General features: G+C 30.4%; 1 protein-coding gene across 12 annotated transcripts in view; it reads right to left on the bottom strand.

The window, feature by feature from the left end:
- The window catches only part of LOC118194587 (serine/threonine-protein phosphatase 1 regulatory subunit 10-like), a 105,847-nt gene that overhangs the window by 28,209 nt on the left and 56,539 nt on the right, over positions 1 to 21,099 (bottom strand). For all 12 annotated transcript variants that reach the window (XM_085818101.1, XM_085818099.1, XM_085818102.1 and 9 more), the window contains one exon: positions 16,185 to 16,282. In XM_085818101.1, coding sequence (XP_085674227.1) covers positions 16,185 to 16,282 — 98 coding nt within the window. The remainder of the gene's footprint in view (positions 1 to 16,184; positions 16,283 to 21,099) is intronic.

Genomic DNA, 21,099 nt, shown 5'->3' with positions numbered 1-21,099 from the left:
ACTTCTGAGCAAATACTCCGGATGCTAATTTTATTTAATCAAAAACCCAGAATCGATCAAAGCTAAAAATAATTTAGGCACCCGTTCGAAATGATCCGGAACAAAAAATAGCACACGACTAAGGTAGAAAACAGTGTTCTTGTGACTGTATTTCAGATTAAACTAAGAATTATACCACCTAAAGTTCGGCACACTTTGCTGCGCATGTCATCATCGATTTCCCGCGGTTTTCTTTCCTTTGATCAGAAATAAATTCAATGAAAGCGAACAGACATATACAGATACAAATGACAGAACTGAGACTTCACTTTACTTCTCGTCATGTTCGTTTGTTTACTTAACTACGGCATCATTGGTTTCATTTTAAGTATGTTAAAACACGCGAAGACGTTTGTCGAAGTGATGCCTTCATGGAGGACTTCTTCAGGGAAAATGGCTCGTATATACGTTATACATGAGAAACAGTATGGTAACGCCTATACAGGTAGCCAGTTTGACTGGAATCGAACTCGGGCTGAACTACCAGTATTCAGAGACTTTACCGCTCAGCCGCTGGTGGGCGACTCTAGAGTAGTCTCTCTAAGGGAACCTGGCTAATATTCATGTTACTTATGATGAAAAGAACGAAAACACTCATGTAATAAACTCATTCGAAACAGAACTGCATTACCAGTCATCAACGCCCTTATCTATCCTATCTCATTTTACTGGTATCGCTCATAATCAAAATCCACATCTGGAGGAGGGGAAAAAAAAAAAAAAAAAAAAAAAACCTAGCTCGGCATATTTTTAAGTTTAAAATCTGGGCTACTTACATGTAATTTAAATAACGTACATATGCGTACTTAATAGCACACATAATACCGAGGATATGTAATTTAATATTAATTACATGCTGGCGAATAAATTCCCTAATATATTGAAAAATATTATCTTATCGGATAGTGGCAGTTGTGTATGGCTCGGATTTATTATTTCCACGAAAATTTTAATTTCCTTTTCATTAGCGTTAATTTTAGGAATAAAATTTAAATACCTCAAAGAAAGAACAAAATACATTTATAATCGGAGCTAATTTTACTTTTAAAATTGATATTAATAAAAGAAATGGAACAAAATAATTTGTAGTAATTTATTTCACAGTATTAAATCTGTGATTCGCCAATATCAAAAATTCCTTTTTAGGTTAATTCAATTCGTAGTAGCAGGAGGAAAATTTGATTGGTTTATTCACAAAACAATGCGCGAGATCGCACGAGAAGGAAGAATGCATTTAAAGACTTCACACTTAATACCGAGGATTTGTAAAGGCCAGACGGAAACCGCCTTTGTAGGAATACTGCCTCTATTTTCGTTATACTGGCAAGATGGAGGGGGGGGGAGGAGGAGAAAACTATATATTCAATACAACCCGCTCGAGCCCAAAAAGAAATACGAGCGCTAACTTAGCTACTCAAAACTCCGATGGACTAATATATCTAACAACACGTAACGAAAGTCTACAAAAAATAAGAAAGCTTATTTTGAAGATGAATCGCTAGCTAATTAATTTAAAGTTACATATTGCGACAAAGCAATCAAGGGCTGTCTGATATGGAAACTACCTCGGCGAAGGAAGTTGGTTCAACTTATTGTTGCAAAGCAACTATACGCCTTCATGATGGTCCCTTCTAATCAAACATGAGTCGAATTTACGTTGCACCGTGACCATGAATATAGAGAACAGTGCATGCAGTAGATTGTTACTCTTCAGTTGCTGGAATCGAACTCTGGGCACACAACCCAAGTTCAAAACATTTGGCCATGCGCAAATCTGCACGTTAAACCCAGATTTTATAATTGTATTCGCTGTTACGAATATAAATATAATTTTCAACTAGGTATCAGCAGATAAAGAAATACGCCTATCGTTATCTACAATACGATTCACTACGCATTCAATCGGAAATTAAAAATACCCTACTAGGCGAAAAAAAATATTTATTGTATAAATCAGCTTCATTAATCTAACAGTATCTTTCACTATGGAGTCAATCTGAATTTAAATAAGGCTTTTCTTTTCCAGGCGAAAAAAAAATTTACATAAATTAGCTTCATTAATCTAAGTGGAAAATACACTTTTTCGAAAGAGTAAATAATGCATCGTAATTTATACAGATAACGCAATGCCGATTAAAACTGTCCTTAATAATGGGAAAAAATCTCCTTGAACTCTAAAGTCGAAAGTATTCTACCACTACCCGGTGAAGAAACAGATCAAACTACTTTTACAGTTATGTTACGAATACCGATAAACCGTCTTTCTCCGTGACCCCAAAACTTACTTTCGATTCCACATACTAAACAAGCAGCACACTTGTAGCATCGCGCTTTGAAATAATTTAACTTATGGACAATAAAAAGTTTTAAAAATGTGTGTAAACCTTACCATTAATTCTACTTTATCTGACAAATTATAAATTTCAGCATTTTCTACTTATATTTATTAAGCCTTTAGTTAAAAAATTTATACTTCGTTAATATTCAGATTTATTAAATACCTATCTTACACAATTCCTGCAAGTTACCTATATTGAAATCTGCATATATCAATTAAATAATGGATAAAATTCACATTTGTTATGTTGCATTATAGTACGCTTAAATAAATCTGGGAAAATCGAATCTTGGGAGCTCAAACAACAAGAATAAATAAGAATTCAGCCCAGATCTTCCGATAATTTGGAAGAAAAGCACATAGCGATCGCACTGAGAATGAGGAAGGAATGTTCTGTATATTAAAAGAAAAAGGGTATGCAAATCTATCAAATTCTACAATATAATTAAAACAAATTATACGTCACTTAATTGAGCCTCATACATTGATTTTTAAAGCCATTTGTGCTTCATTTTTTATCTTATTCGTTACATGATAAACGTTTCTGTTAATTTACACGCGAAAACTCACAATTATTTATATTCGAAATGGGTCAGATACTTCCCTAATAAGGGAACTTACGATTGACTGTAAATCACTTCAAACTTTTTAAATGCTCACAAATTTACGTGATTGGAGGTTATTTTGAATTTCGACTTCTAATTCATAATTTAAGAATTTAAAATCATTCGATAAACCGTCAAAAAAAAATTGGAATCCGTAACTTGCTTTTGAACTGTATTCTAAAAGAATTGCTGATACTTTGTTCTTGTAAACTACCAAAATATATCAATTATCGATTTTTAAACGCATAAATGCAATTTGCAATGCATGCGCTGAAATTTTCAGAATACTGAGATAGTTATCAAAACTGAATATTCTAAATAGAATTCTCTAAACTAATTCTTTAATACTTTTTATCCTTTCGCTATCAAAACTGATAAGAGTATTAGGTGCTTAATATTTTTTGTGTGTTTTTCGTGGGGAAGTTGGATAATTCAGTAACTTGTAATTTATTTTAACATCTGAAGTGGAAAGATTTACAGGGGTCTTGAGAATGCAGGCGCCTTCTCAAAGGGGCCTTCATTCTCAAGGCCTCTTTGCCTTTCGAAATGACAACGGAAGTTTTTTTTTCTCACGCGCAAGAATACACTATTCCATTTTTCTATACGGCCTTAAGAATCATCTCTAAAAAAGATAACCTTTTGTTAAACCGCTGCTGTTTCAAATTTGATCAGTTTATTTTAAATTTAAAATATGGACACTATTCACAAGAATGAAATACTTGAGCATGTTTGTGGAAGACTAGGATAAATAATAAACATATGGAAGGCTCTTTTTAAGTTCATACAAAATTATGAAACATGGATTAAATTAGTAGTATAAACGAGCACCTGTCCTCGAAATTGAACATACTTAAGCAAAGTGAGAATACCTGTATATCTTTAGTTTTACTCTTGGCCTCAAAATCGACTTTAATTGAGAATTTAAAAAGGCGGAGTAATTATGATGAAAACTTGAAGCACTTGTCATTCTGAAATTATTGATTTTAACCCAAACGTTTTAGACCGAGTAGGAAAAAGACAGGTGAAGTGACCCAGTTTTAAATTTGAGAGCTTATTAAACTCTCCAACCCGAAACTTCGGGCACACATTACGATTCTGAGGACAGACGCATCTCTTCGGTATTTCGACTTAATTTCAAGCTCTGAATTGATAAAAAATGTAATGAAAAAATCTTCACTCTGATTTTCTTGATAGATTCTGCATCACATGTGTTAAGAGTTACTTCTCACAAACTGCCGATAACTAACACAACTTGATTATGATTCAAATACCTCAGTATGTAATATGAATTCCACTAAAATTATGGTTTTGATTAGTTCTAAGATTCACTTCATGATTTCAACATTATTGTTAAAATATTTATGATTTTGTGTGAGCACACTACATTCCATCTGGTCGCTAGATTAGTTTTCAGCTGCAATTTAAAATGTAGCTTTTGGTCTTGGTATAACAGTTTAATGCTAAAAATTACTAACAGCTCCAGTATTCCACAATAAAATAAAGTTTATTCTGTAAAATGATAATATGTAAAACGCAGAATTGTGCTATAAACTGTACTGTATGTATACGCAATCCAAAGCATGAATTTTCTTAGCTACGATGACTTGAATCACTGCGAATACTACGCTTGTTCATAATAGGCAAACCGTGGTGTGTGAAGAAATTTTTAATACTTGCCTAAATGCATGAAACTTAGCACGCGACAGCGCATTCACGAAATCTGCTACGATGATTAGACAACAAGCTTATTAATCCTTTCTCTATACATGACATACCACAGAAAATTCTTAGCACTCCTGCTTAAAAGAAATTGACTAATGATCAAAATATTTCTTATTTTCACTTAATATAAAATTAGACTCTTCCCCCTGGAATAGATCGACAATATAAGCGATTTCGACAAAAATTAACGGGACTTATCGTTAACCTAAAGTTCAATACAGTAAAATTATGCATATTTTTTCCTAGCATTTTAAAAAGTCGATTTCTTAAAAATAGTACTACAATATAGCTACTGCACACACGCATTTGTACGCAGATTAAACTGCAACGAAATATGAAGCTCCCTTGCACCATTTCCCAAACCGTCAGTTTACTTAGTACTCGACACCGATCGTATGGCTATATTTTAGCACAAAATGTTATCTCTGGCTAAAGCAAAGACTTAGTTCCCGATAAGACTTCAAGTCTAATGGTTAAGTGAGTAAATAGTAACAGTAATGTACACGAAATTGGAAAAAATCGTGAATGTATATATTCTGAATATTCACGAGACATACTGTTTCATATTTATTTTAATTCCCGTCAAATCCTGTTGTGTAGGTGGGCTTACAGTCATCGAATTTGGTTGTCTGTCAAACGGGCGTTTGTGTATTTTTCATAACTGTACAAAACGGCACCATTTGGAATAGTGTAGTTCTTGTTGTAGTGGAGGATTAAAACCGGCGGAGATGTTGAGGCATACAGCATTTGCGTAAAAAAGTGTTTGGTGCCTTTTATCAAAATAGAACCTATGGTATTATCAAAAACCTTACATAAAATTTTCAACCTTCTGGAGTCACTTTTCTTTATGTATTTGATGGTTGTAACGAAGTCAAATGTTTTCGAACAATTTAAGCTATGACGCTACAGCTGATTTCTCATAGATTTAAAAAAAAAAAAAAAAAAAGTGCTCGGACGGATGTTACTTAAAAGGCAACTAGGTAGCAATTTATATTTTAAACAGAATCGTCCTATAATCTTTTCCCGCGTCTTTTTGGACGCAGTAGTACTATGGATGCAGAGCAAATTAGATTCAAAACTAAAGCTGTATATGGTTACGTTCCGTTCATCTGAAATAATTTATTTGGAATTGATTTGTTTAATGATCTAATCATATTAAACAAAAATATCATAAATAATTAGTCTCTAGGAGATATGGTTTTCTACATTGTATTCTACTGCTCTGTCCTTAAATTTCAATTTTCTATGTGATCTAAATTTTATCATTTGATTACTTTTTTGTGTATTTTTATCATATTTTAGTCTTAGTTACACATTCATCACATCATGTCCAAAAACAGAAAATAATGCTTCCAAAAATATTTTGCTAGGAATTCAATTATAAATTTCGCGGTATTATGCTTTTGATTAATGACACATTTATAAATGATTTTTGCGTGAATATTTCTAATTCATAATAGGTGACTGATAAGTAAGGCCTCCTATCATATAAAATAAATTAATGACAAATAGGCCCAATGAAAGGCCTATTTGTCATTAAGACCACTAAATATCGAGAGTTCGACGTGGGTTCTTAAAGCAGCTACTTTGCCGTATTGAAGCAATGAAGCAATCTTACGACACAAAAAAAATGACAGTGGTATCGAAATGAGGAAAAATAAATTTAATTTTTCAAAAGTCACGATTTATAGCTACAAAGTGTTTATTAATTCATGAAGAAAAGTTTTAATTACTTTCGAAACACTTTCACGCAGTAACTTCAATTTTAGTATCATGAATGCGGAACAGACCTAAACATCTCTTGATTTTTTAACCAACGCAAACAAAGATTGGGCGATGTTAAACCTGTTATATCGGAAAGGTATGACGATCATTCTTCTAATTGCTGCGACGTTCCGATCATTACTTATCGTTCAGTACGGGATTTAATCTCTATTGAATGGACTGGCTGCACCAGTGTTTTTGCTTTATGTAACGTATGCACGAACAATCTCCCTTAAAAACATCATCCACGAAGGCATCCCTCCCCATACGCAGATGGTTCTTGAATTGCTTTACCTTAATCAATCAACCTTGCCTAACCACATTCTTCTCAATTTTACTTCAGCTTTCAGTAAGTCGAACGAACTGACATGCAACCTTTCGGTAACAAAAGATAAATTATTGACGACTATTTTATATGGACTTCAACTTCATAGAGTAATATTCCACACAACTTGCACACTGCCAAACTATTTGTTCGACAGAAAATGCTCTAGTGAAGGGGTAACACTGAAGATTTTGTTCCTATCCACTCTATCCTTCAAATCAGTGGTCTCTTAAAGTAAGCTACGCGGAAGTAGTAGTCTCAAGATCACTTAAGAACGTGTGATCGTATATAACATGAATGAGCGCCACGCTGAGTGCACTTGGGGAGCTCAAAATCATAAAACATCGAGTTTTGAGATGATTTTATTATTTACACAAGGAATAATTTATATGTATTTTTGTCTCAGGAAGACCCGATAAGTTTTGGGATGCTATAAATAACTCGGTACAGCGTGTGCATATTTGCACTCGTATCATGACTGAGCAATGCTATCACTTGAAGAGGTTAACCCTTAACTTCCCACTATTGCATTTCTGCAACGTATGATTTATTTTAATTTAACAGACTCAATATTTGTTTTAATTACCTACAAATCACTTATCTGAGAAAAAAGATTACTGCAACGAAATGCATGCTAATTTTGTCACTAGATAGCAGTACATTTTTTCCAGAAATCACGACAATTGTAAAAATCTCTGCTGCCTCAAGAACTGTGTTATAAAAAGAATCCATTATATTTTATGCTTCCTCTCGTTTACTGACGAAAACAATTATCAGGTAAGAAATTTAAACATTTTTTATGTTCATTTAAAAGTAATTTTGATTTTCTAATGGAAAAAGTTTGAAAGAAATTTGATTTTAATTATATGTTGCAGGTCTGCTACATTGGTCTTTGGTTACCATTTTGACATGACCAAAATGCGTATACTAACCCAAGATGAAATTGCTAGATATATGAATAATTTGGACAAATTAAGTGATTTAAGTGAGGATGGTCTTGAATATTTTGCTGATGATGTTCATTTTTTACCTGATTGTGTGTCATCTAATGATGATTCGGATAGCAACTGTGCAAATAGTGTTGTTTCACAAAATACAATTCAGAACATAAAAAAATCCGATGATGATGATAATAAATTTGATAGAAATATTTCAGTCAGTGTGTGTGCGTGTGTGCGATTATGGCAAAGCCTCGAGAGCTATCTGCCTACGGGGAGGGATGTCTTCGTGGAGGATTTTCTAAGGGAAACTGGCTTGTATACAAGTTACACACGGGGAAAACGACCATGCAGCCAGCCCCGTTTGCGGGATTCGAACCTTGAATTGAACTACCAGTGTTCAGCGACTTTACCGCTCGGCCGCTGGTATATTTCAGTCAGAGAACCTTTTTTAAATTTAACTGTTAAGAATAATAAAACATTGTCAAAGAATATTTTATGGAAAAATCAAAACATTTCATTGATTGAAGAAATAATAAAATTCTATAGAGATGACACACTTCCAAGAGAAATTACGGATTTGGACACTACGTACCAATTTTTTAAATATTTATGGACGGAAGAGATCATAAGTAACATTTATGAAGACAGCAAATGATATGCTATTCAAAAGAATCCAAGTAAGCCTTTGACTATATCAGAGAATGAAATAAATCAATATTTGGGTATTTGCATTTATGCATCTCTAGTTCACCTGCCAAACTATAGAGCATACTGGTCAGAAGAGCTTGGATTTGATCAAATTAAAGAAACAGTGAAGAAATCTGAAAATTAAAAAAAAAAAAATCTAATGAATTTACAAAGTTGCATCATGCTTATGCAAAATGGGGTACGATCGAAATGCTAAAAGAGGAAGACCTAGTAATACTTCAATAGAACAAATGACTCAGACTAAAAGATGCAAAGGGCCTGCCCAATCCGTTTCATGTAAGGACATTTGTAGAGATGGCCAATATGATCAGAAAAGAATACGGTGCAAGTTTCCAAACTGCAAGAGCTACACTCAAACTGAGTGCGAAAAGTGTAAAGTAGGGGACCTTTTACAACAAAGTCAATAACTGCTTTAAAAATTTTCATTGTATGTAAGGCTAAAGCAATTTATAACAATGAATAATAAAATCCTCATATAAAAAAAAGTTTTGTAATTTTACAGCACTACTGTGCAATGTTGCGCTTCTGCAACAAACAAAAAAATGACTGAAATTCAATTTAAAACTGCTTAATTTAAAAAAAAAAAAAAAAAAAAAAAAAAAAAGAAAGAAAGAAAGAAAAAGAAAAAAATTTTTTTCCCCTTTTATTATTACTTAAGAAGTAGCTGATATAATTTTTTCATAGAAATTTAAAAAATTGGGAAGTTATGGGTTAAACAATGAAATATTACAATACATTCATTTGCACCCTCGAAAAGCAAAGAAATTTTCTTTGCTAATATTAAAGACACCACGTGATAAGAGACCTTATATATCAACCAAACTATGTATTATTTAAATTCCTCAAGATGCTTTATTGTAAGCAGATTAAACTAAGAAAGGGTTACATCAAATCTCAAATTAAATAATTTTGTAATTTAAAAAAATTAATTCAATGTTAAAATGCTTGAATTAAAAAGTTTTTTTTTATTTAAAAACTAAAGTCAATATTTTTATATGAAATACTTGGAACAAATATATTAGATAAAAACTTAAATTAAAAAACAAATGCATTTCCATATTGCTGCTGTAGCACAAGCAATATATTTTTACAATGTGTAGAAGCCAATCCACATAATCTTCACTTCCGAAAGACTTTTAATTTTCCTTTACTGCATATTTTAACATTTAAAACATAAAATTTTTCAAGTATTTTAAATATATGCAAAAATACCTGTAGGGTATTATTAAAACAAATTCTTAGAAGTTTTGTTAAAAACAAAGTTCATGAATTGTTTTAACATATATTTCTGTAGCTGTAACTTACTAAAGGATGAAATAAAGCTTAAAGTAGTTTTACCATTAGACATATTTCATCTATTAATTTTATAAATTACTTTCATAAGGAGCCATTACTTATTTTGATATTCCAATTTATATTTTTTAAAGATAATCTTCAATTCTTTATGAGAATTGAAAAATTTTCAACTGTGAGACAGATTCCAATGCAAAGAACTGAGGAATTTTTAACTGTGTGACAGAATATTAAATTTTGAAAATTCATTTAAACTGAAAATCTTATTTGTTACATTCAGCATTTTGAGTATTATATGATATTATGACTTTCTTAACAGTGAAGATATAAATTTAAGAAAAACTTCCTAGTTTGAATATGATGAAATTGGCTTCTCAACCTTCTGATATTTTTCTCAGCATAAAATCAAATGTTTTAAAATGAGATTTAATTAACTTTCAACTAAAACATTTAAAATTTGGTGGAAATTTAATTTGCAGAAAAGAGAAAAATCTTCAAACCTTTATGTATCCAAAATTTTAAGAAGGCATTCAGAAAAGGTTATACCTTTTATTAGCCTTACTTAAAACTATTGGAAGAAAAATTATTAATTCCAGGTACAGTCCAAATAGTCCACTTCAAAATGTTCCAAAGTTGATACATGCAGTGATATATTTCTTTCTTCCAGCTTCATGCAATCCACTTCAATACATGAATACCACTGCATTAACAATCTTGAAAGTCCATCTGTGTAATATGTTTAGCTTCATCTTTTCTGATAGAGTACTTCCACATTTTACATCACTTCTCTGTATTCTGTGCAGAAGAAACCTTGTCTTCACAGCACAAATTTTTTTGTACAAAGGCAGTCCAAGCAGAACTTACAGCTAGAAACTTAATGCAACTCAGTCAAATTGAAAATTAGTTATAAAAGATCCTTTTACATTACTAACAGTTTTTTAATTCTCCAGAAAAATTCAGAATTAAAGCAAAGCAGACACACCAACTGGATGGTTTATCTTTCAGAATAACTTAATTTTGAACATTTGTAATTAGATTTAAGAAGTTACACTTCCTGGTAAATCATAAAAAGAGAAATTTATTAGGAAATATAATTACCTCAAAATTTTTTAGGGGTAGAGGTTAAGATCATGTAGTGATTGTAATATTTAACAAGCATCAATTTCTAAAAAGGTGTCTGCTTTAAACAATTATCATTCTGTTTTTAATTAAATGCTGCAATAATTTCAAAGACATCTAATCTAGAATTTAGGAACTTACAAATAAATATTACTAAATTTAACAAAATATTTCACCAGCCAGTACAGAGAGTTTGCTTTCTTTGAATTCTGAAAACAACCTAAAAAATTCAACGAAGCACATGAATCGAGGAGTTAGATTTCAGCTCTCATAAATCACTGGTCTTTGAGGCATAATCTGCAAGATGCAAAAACAATTAAGCATAGTAATTCTAATAGTATATCAAATTTAATTACAGAAATACATGCAGAATTTTCTATATTCCAATCAAAAAGACTATAAAATCCTGAAAATATTTTGAATACACTGTTAATTAATCAAATTATTATTTCATATCATTATTGGATTACACAAGCTGAAAGAATAAATTAGTTTCAATAAATAAGGCAATTATATTTACAATATTTCCATCCTAAATGGGTTATATAAAAACCATTCCCTTGGTAATACATGAAAAATTCACTTTTAATCAAATTTAAAATAAAACCTGAAAATATAGGCAGGTTAAAAGATGCATTCGGCTGCATGACAGAAGTATTTTTCAAATATTATTGCAGAATCAAATGTAAATTATTATCAGTGGACAACTTTAAAAGTTATGCAAAATCATACCACCATAAACAAATAAAGCTTACACATTCAGAAAATTTCTGCGCTAAATTAGAATTTGTTCTGAATTAAAATAAAATTCTATTTTCAGGCTCTGAACACTACAATGGGTATATTATGAATACCTACACATAAAAAAAAAAAAGAAAAAGAATTTTTAATCCTTTAAATATCAAATTGTCTCGGAAGAAAGAATTGCTTAATCTCACAATAACCACTTATTATTTTAAGATTCCATCAGGCTTGTGAATGCCAATCAATTCAAACTTTGAAATCAAGAAGAAAAATATGTTAAGAGTTTCTCAGGGATCTTTTAGTCATCTCTTATCAATCATCAGTAGGAATTTTAATTTCACACATCTCCTGGTATTCATAATTTAAAGAAATTTTAACCATTAAGCTAACTGGAGGCAAAATTAAGAAATTAAACTGATACTAATACATCAGTTTGTACTTTCTATCAAAAAATATCTTCAAAGCAAACTGATTAAAAGAAATCTACCAAAATTCTGCTCTCCAAGTTCAGGGGAAAAAAATTTCTTCAACACAGGTCAAGAGACACTTTCCCCCCCCAAAAAAATTATACATATATATATATACAATTTTCTTCGGAGAAAAACTGGACCACGCATTAATAAAAAATAATCACAATGTAAAATAAAGTTTACTTATATCTTATTTTATGGATATCTGAAGCAAGAATGGAATTTGATGCACATGTACTTGATAATGAAAAGCTACACACAAAATAAAATGTAATCAAATGAAGCATAAAAAAAAAGGGAAAGGTAAAACACCAAAACCTGTAGAAAGTAATAGATAATATAAAAATTTCTCAATAAACTACAACATGCATCTAAGCTCAGCTTTAAAAAAATCCAATTCAAATCAGGCAGTAATGTTTTTACATCCAATTTATTAAAGAAAGCTTATATTAATCAACCAGTCATTAAACTATTCCCTTTTTTTCTTATATAACTTCTACATTTTCCTAACCCTAGTATGCAAAACCCTCTTATAGTATTATCTAAAGAACGGAAACTTGAAATCCTACTTATGAATAGTATTACACATTTAAACCATGTATTTGTTTTTGAATGTCAAAACTCTTAAGAGTGACAAAAGTAGAAAACATGTCTTGGAACAATTAATTAGGTAATCTTCAAATCCAGGGTTCAACTATCAAACTAACTCATTGTTTTAATGTATATCATCAGCTTTACTTGCATTTTTAGTTAAAAAATTTCCCTTAGTCATGATATATTCTAACTTTTTTTTAATAATGAATTAGGCTTAGTTCTCCAAGAACTATTCTTTGAATAATGCATAATTTATAGTTTGTGACTAAGTGTTGCCCTTTAGACATCGTCAAACCAATACTACAAATTCATTTTTTAAAATTAGTTTTCCTTCAATAAAAATCTTGCTTTGACAAAATGCTTCAAGATTTCTTTTTAGGATATTTGAAGATTTCTGTAAATTATTCAGTATGTTTTTTTAATCTCATTGTTATTCTTTTATCCATCAGATTTTGGACACAAGACTTGCTTTCAACTACTACTGGTATTTTTAGTTTTGCAGGGGGGGAGACAAATTTTTATTACGTAGCTGTTTATTTCTTAATTTTGGCAAGAAATTTTTTACTGCTTGGATACAGTCGGCCTTTCATATTCCTTGTGATAGTAGAAACTATATTTTTTATACTTAAAAAAATCAAAATGCTTGTTATAACTAAAATAGTCATCAGGATCATGAAAGTATTATTTGGTTAGTTTAAATTTTAAAGTTTTCTAGCACTTTAAAACATCCAATGCCTGCAAAGAATAGTAGTACTTAATTCCAAAGTTGCAAAAGGGAAAAAAAAATTAAGCTGGTATTTTTTCATTAGCCAGCAGCATTTTTGTAGCTATTCAAGTATGATCTAATTATATACACACAACTGTTGTACATGTTTTATGTATTAATGACAATTAAAAATCAATAATAAAATCTCTAAAAATTTTTTTTCTTGAGTACACAAATATTTAGTATTAAAAAAGTAGTTTAAAATTAATCCAACATTTCTTGAAAGCATTTTTTAAACCTATGCCTGTGTTAAATTGAATCAACAGTTACAGGTGCGTATGTGTAAATGTATAAAAATATACTTCCATATTACCTCTACATAAAATAAAAGTTTAACCTTAAATAAACTATTTTCAAAGTTTATGTATATTTTTCCCAGTTAACCTACAACTCTTTACAAAGGAATCAATCGCAATGATATATGTATATACAGTACAAAGTCCGTAATCCGGACATCCATTATCCAGACTTCAAAGCCACAAACTTACGAATGCACATTTGATGCACGCGTCCGCTACGCATGCGCATCAAGCGTTTACCCATTCGTGCTTTCAATAGTTAAGAAAGTTACATTGAAAGAAACGTTTAATAAAGTAAACAAGTAAATATAATGCTTTTTTTTTTGTAAATTTTGATACAGTCTGGATCATAATTGCTTTTTATTTCATAAATTATGGTTTCATATATTTAATTGTATAATTTATACATGCCATCTTGCAAGATTTAAATTGATAATCTATAATCTAGAATCGAAGTCCCGACGAGTCTGGATTACGGACTTTGTTCTGTATATGTGTGTGCATGTGGGCGAAGTGTGTATGCATATATATATATATATATATATATATATATATATATATGAATAAATTAAATTTTATTTGATATAAAAATTACAGAAAGTTAAGAACTTCCTTGCATGCATGTACACTAGATGTTTGAAAAATATAATTACAGGCCATATTTTTGGATCCTAGACAAGTGCTAAGTTTCTTAAAATAAGCTGAAGTATTTTTTATCTTCATCATTTTTTATCACACTTTTAACCTCTTTTCACTCAGCATTTCATATATGATACGGCTGTTTTCCACCATGGGGACATCGCCCAAACATTATACAGGAACGAACTGTCACAAATGGCCCACCATATCATACCTAAAATGGAAAGTTTTATTTCAAATATTAAAATGTACAGAAATTATGCCTGAATGTTGGTAAAACTTACTGAATAGTATCTCTAAAGTGTGCTGTGATGATTATTTTATTCTATAAAAGAAAATGAGCGATGCTAACAACACACGTTCAAAATTTGGAAGCATTTTATGGAATGTAAGCAAGCTAAAAGTTTTGTAAGTTAAAGCATAGCAGAAGGCTATGACAAGAGCTGATATTTAGATTTTTAAGTATTTTCATTATTTTACAAAAATAAATGTGGGAATATAATCACCACTACTATTATTGCACTTTAATTTATTCAGAATTTTTCTTTAAGTATTAGGATTTTCTTTTTATAAGAAATATTTAAATATCATATGCAAGAACACAAATATTTGGATAAAAAGCAGGTTATGTCGGGAGTAAGGTTAAATTTTCGGGGAAGGGGGAATCTAGCTTTTTACACGACTCCATTAAGTAAGGTTTCTGTATGATTAAATACTTATGGCCTATATTAAGTGATCTATATTTTTAGCAAAAAAAAAAAAAAATCACTAAAATATTTAAGTTCGAAAGAATAAATTAAACTGAGTGACTTCTCAATGCCTACTTAGATATTATTGTAGATCTGAGAATTAAATTTAACAAAAACAGATGTTGCCCATGTCTTGGGTAAATGGCATTCATTATTAAATTTCCTTTCTAACTTAAAAATTATGTTAATTGAAAATACATTTAAAACCAATATGAAGAAATCCTGCGATTACTTTTCTCAAACATCCATATAAAATCATTTACTTTGTTCCTTTCTAATACAAGAATGTAAAATTTAAAAATATATATTTAAAATTCTATATTCCTGGAGATATATTTCATGTTAAGAGTAATGAATAACTGATCAGTTACTGCTTTTAAAAAGAATCCATTATTTCGATAACAATGAATTGCTAAATTGGTATAACTGTGTTGTCGGAAGTACTGTGTTTTGTATGAAGACTGCAGGTAGATAAAAAGAATGACACAGAGAGTTAAAAATTTCTTTATTTTTCAAAGGAAAAATACAAAACAATATAAAATAATTTTCATAAACAGCATTACTCACAATATACTAAAACTCAATTCTTACTTTCTAAAATACAAAATTGACTTTAAAAGAATTAGTTACCTTATTTCACCAACAAGAAAAATAAAGTGCAATAAAATTTTGATTGTAATAAGAATTTAAAATGTAAAATATAAGCATAGTGCTTAAAATTTATTTGCCCAATAAATAACCCAATAAAAGTTTGAAATACGAGTCTTAATACGTTTTGTTATGTCTTAATATTATGACATGCATCTATATATTAAGGACGAAAAGGCATAACTTGTTTCATTTTAAGAGTAAATTATTTCCAAAGGAGCTGCATCCATAATATACTATACTGCACCTTTAAGAAATGTACTGAAAATAATAATGAATAAAAGTAACTGATGCAGGATTTACAGAATCACAGGCATCCAGATACAGGGAGATGATGACAAGTTGTAACTGCAAGAAAAATAATACATGAAGAAATGAAACAAACAACATTTAAAAAATTTTTTTTAAACTTGATTATTACCTAGCTAATCTTGGCACATCTTCGACACTTCTTATTCCTCCATCCACAGAGAGAAGAGAATCAAGAGCTTTAAGGAGCTGAGCAGGATCTATTGGAGCCTGTAAATATGAATTATGACTACTGACATAAAGTGCTTAAAAACAAAAAACTGCCAGGAAAGCTATATGGAAGGATACAGTATTTAGTAATATTTTTGCTGCTCAGCACGTATAAAAATTTTTACAAAGAAATCACATTTTGCTTTAACTATAAATCATTAATTGCCAGATATTGCCATAAAATGAAGTTGTCAGAAAAAATAGTACAATATTAATCCTTTAAAGCAGGGTTTCTTAAATTGGGGGTCACCAAATATTTTAGCAGCTTTGATATTTAACTTATTATAATTTACCAAATATTTGTACGCTATGTATCTGAAAATAGATAGAGATAAGAATAGAGACAAGAAAAAAATAACATCGACAAAAGAGATTTAATGTGATCTCCAACAGTTGTATGATGAATGCCAAACTCTTCTGCAATTTCTCGACTTGTTAAATGTGGATTATTTTCCAACATGGATCGCAAAACATCATTATCGATCTTGGATGGTCGTCCAGATCGAACACTTTCTTTGAGGCTCAGGTCCCCGGAACGAAATTTGCTAAACCATCTTTGACAAGTACGAACATTTATAATATCTTTTCCAAATACCGCACATAAATTTTTACATGCAACAGATGCATTGCTTCCTTTTTGGAATTCATATAAAATGCAGTGTGGTAAATGCACTTTACCTACCGACATGTTTTTCCCTTATATTACAAGTAAATGATGAACAGTAAAAAAGGGCACCTTTTATATTATACAGCAGCTAAAAAAACAAAAAAAAAATTCGATTGACTCACTAGCCAGATGTATTTTTTATTTACAAGAAAAATCACCTGCCTATTTAAAATAGGACAGAACTTTCCCACCAACCCGATAACTTCTCAAAGACGTACTTCAGTATTTCTACCCTCTTCACTCATAAACCATACCTCTCCTTTACCATAAATTCAAATTTGTCAATGTACAAACAGTTTCCATTTAACTACACACTAACTATTAAGACAGCTAGCTGCTCATGCATTCCGAATTACGTAGACTGGTTATATGATTTTTTAACATCATGTCTACAATTGGTACAGGTAGTGGTACATTCATAAAAATTTCTCTCGCCCTTTGTTACTTCAGAGAAACTGCAAACTGACCTTTAACCCCTTATAATTCATAAATTATTTCTACGTTTAATGGGAATTCAGACACTTTGATAACCTCCCATTATCACAGAGAACTTTAAAAAATTCCATACAACTGGGACATTCCTGAACATATGAAGCTAGTTCAAACCAGAGGTTACAATACTTTTAGTAAAGTTATTGCAAATTAATGGGCAAAAAACATTGCTCATTCTCAATCACAAGTTTTAATGATTAGCACAAGACACGGAGCTTAATTTTTAAAAACTAGAAGTTGCAAAATCCAATGGCAAGAGTGGAAAAATTTATTAAAATATAAAAAATATATTATGATAAAGGAGAAATAATAAATTAAACACAAAATTCAAATGAACAGCAAAACAAAAAGAAATAATTTGATGTATAGTAATAAGGTATTGAGGATAAAGGTATTTTTACTTCCTTATACGAAGTAAAAAGGAAGTATTGTAATCGCGAAAAGTCTCAGGCAGCATATTTCAACGAAAATATCCATTTTGACCGCTATCGAATGCAATTTAACGATGTTTCTGCGTGATATCTGTACGTAAGGACAGAACAAGATACTCTTTTCCTTCAAAAAAATTATAAAACTGCTTTAAAATTAATTCTGAAGAGAATTTTTCGCGGCGTCTGTATGAACGTATCTCGCATAACTCAAAAACGAGTAGCCTCAGAACGTTGAAATTTTGTATATAGGACTGCTATAACATGTCGATGTGCACCTCGTATTTTGGTTGCAATCAGCCATGCCAAACATATATAAATCTATTTATATATCTATCCACTCTGTTACCTGGCTCAATGATCTCAGTTTCTTTACTCTTATATGTTTGTAAATTGCACATTTTTTGCTTTAAAAATGATTGTATTATGTTGTTTTAATCTTCCGGTTAAGGTTTTTATGCCTTTAGTAAATCTGTATGCAATATTTTTAGAATTATCAACAATTTTAAAGTTGTCTAAGTGTAGCTAAGCCTTTTTTTAATGTCGGCTATTGATGTTTACATTTGAAACAGCAGACTATCTAGAGAAACTTAGCTTTTGCCAATCTAGAGAAACTTAGCTTCGCAACAACAAAGATAATGCCTTCATTTATTATTGCGAATTAAATCATGCTTAATCCTTTCTGGAATTTTTTCGAGGAAATAAGTGTTTAAGATTTACTTCGTAATTTTTAATATAGATACTTTGAGTTTTTATGTATTTTTGCCTTTTCGCGAAATGAGAACTGAATTAATTGAATGAGAAATACTCAATCGTCTGTGAAAAACTTTCTTTCTTTCTTTTTTTTTTTTTTTTTGTTTTGTTTGCTTAATTTCTTTTATACATCGTTCTAGCTATATTATAGTATTTGAATAGAACATGTGACAACTATTAGATAATTCTGTTCTTTAAATGATATAAATTTTGTGCATTACGAGTTATAATATGAACTAAATATAATACTGTTAAGTGAATCTAGTGGCAGAGTGTCGCTATGGTAAACAAATACTAGAGTGAATTTTAAAGAATGCATTTATTCTATTGTGGTTTATGTGGTGTTGGCGAAGTAGATTTAATTCAATCCAATAAGTTTAAATAAAATGCAAGAAAAAATGTGTATAATTTAATATTCTGTACAAGGAAGTAATGTGGTGGTACACATCAGATTTTTTCATTTGGGAAAACATCTTTGCCTCAGTAAAAAAAAAAAAAAAAAAAAAAAAAAAAAAAAAAAAAAAAAGGCCACCAGACTTCCTTTTCTAATGGATCTTTCAGTGCTTTGGTCCTCCCACAGAAAATGAGTTTTCTTTACTGCTAAATAACATGTTGCACTAATAAGAAAATTTTTTAATTTAGTAGTCATTTAGTAACACAACGACCCCAATTATTCTCTAGCTGGAACTGATTTCAGAGGAAAATTGAGATTTGGAATCAGGTTTTGGTATAATTTAAGCCCCAACTTACATGATAAACAGCTGTATAGACATGATTTGCACATGCTTGTGCATATATTTTTAGTGAAAAATTTAAAAAGAAATGTGTTCTAAAACATCATTTAGTACTTCAAAATTCCATATTTTTAAAAATTATTATATAGTGCAGCATTGTGAAGACCCAATTTTTAATGTGGTGCATAATCATTTTGCATACCACCAGTTATTAAGTAACAAATTAATTTACTTGATTTTTAAGGATTTGGGGATCAAAAACTGCCTATCATAGCTACTTGTTTATACCTAATGAATTATGTGTACTTTGAACCATGCACTAATTAAAATCATTACACAGTTTCTTAATATTCATTCTTGTTCAAGTGAATTCTAAATTAATTTAAATAAGCAAGTTTCTTTAAATGAAAATAAACATTTAAAGGCAAGCATGTTACTTAATATTTTTAAAAGTTATATTTTTTCACACAACTTTCAACTGCTAAGCCAGATTGACTTCAAAGCTATGCAAAAAATGAACATTAAATATTAAGCAAAAATTAAAATGCGACATATTTTGCATTACACACATACAAAAAAGAAAATTACTTATTACAAAGAAAATATGCCAAGAGTAACTAAAAGCAATAAGCAAATAAAGCAGATATAATAAGCAGATGCATAATTTTAGATGAACTTGTTTGTGACATCATCCAAGTTGACTTGAAAAGATTATTTTTTTTACTTATCCTAAGGCTAGCACAGAAAAATAACACTTAATACATCCAATTTATACTTTTATGCATTGTAGCAGGAACTAAAAGTGTGGCTTTTCAGCTGTACTCCCAATCAGAAGTTTAAAGATTTACACTACTAATAAAATTGAAATAAAATGCATAACAGCTAAATAAAACTAAATATGATAAAAAATTAAATTAATAATAAAAGGAAAGCAAATTTAATTATAAAAATCTTTTACCATCTTTATTATTTCATTACTTATTCAAGAACATTCAGTCCAAACCATCTATAGCACTTTACGTATACAGTCAAAAGTCGTTAATTCAGACACCCATAATCCGGACCTCAAGCTACAAACTCTCTGCATATGCGTCGCCCATAGGCTTTTAAGCGTGCACGTAAGACCTTTACGGCTGCGAATATGTGTGTGCACATGCGCATAATACGTTTACGCATGTGCGTTTAATGTATAATGGACGGTATAAGCTAAGGTAAAATTATCTAATTCAGTTAATGTTGCAGATTGCGTTGTTCCTTAATCTTCGAATTGGATCCGGCTTATTATTTTTTGCAGACTGTTAGAGCAATTTTATAAAAGTAAGCTTGAACTTTCGATTATGTCAAATAGAATTTCCGATATATATTTATTTATATGTAAAGGATCTACAACGAAACTATGTTTCGAAGTCCATTAAACAGAAAGTGAAATTGCTGCAAAAAAATGGATAAAGGCATATCTTTTGATTATCTATCATTCCAAAATATGTTTATCAATTTCACACTGCTCTGCGCGGGGGAGGGAACCAACGCGGCACGCAATGAATTGGAAGTTGATCTGTCAGCACTCTCCTTATCTTCAGGGCAGATGTTTTTATTTTATTTGGCTTATAATTCCTTACTAAATGTAGTATTTCATCTCGATGTACTCAGTCTTTAATATGATTTAAATCAAGTTCCTCGTCATTATAATTTGCTTCTGATAGTGAAGAAAGTGACACAGAGGTTATTGAAAACGAAAATATT

This window comes from Stegodyphus dumicola, chromosome 6, assembly GCF_044657685.1.
Source record: "Stegodyphus dumicola isolate Sdum_Otavi_A_Nest chromosome 6, ASM4465768v1".
NCBI classification, from domain to species: Eukaryota; Metazoa; Arthropoda; class Arachnida; order Araneae; family Eresidae; genus Stegodyphus; species Stegodyphus dumicola.
The sequence above is the reverse complement of the archived record's forward strand: the minus strand, read 5'-3'. Positions and strand labels throughout refer to the sequence as shown.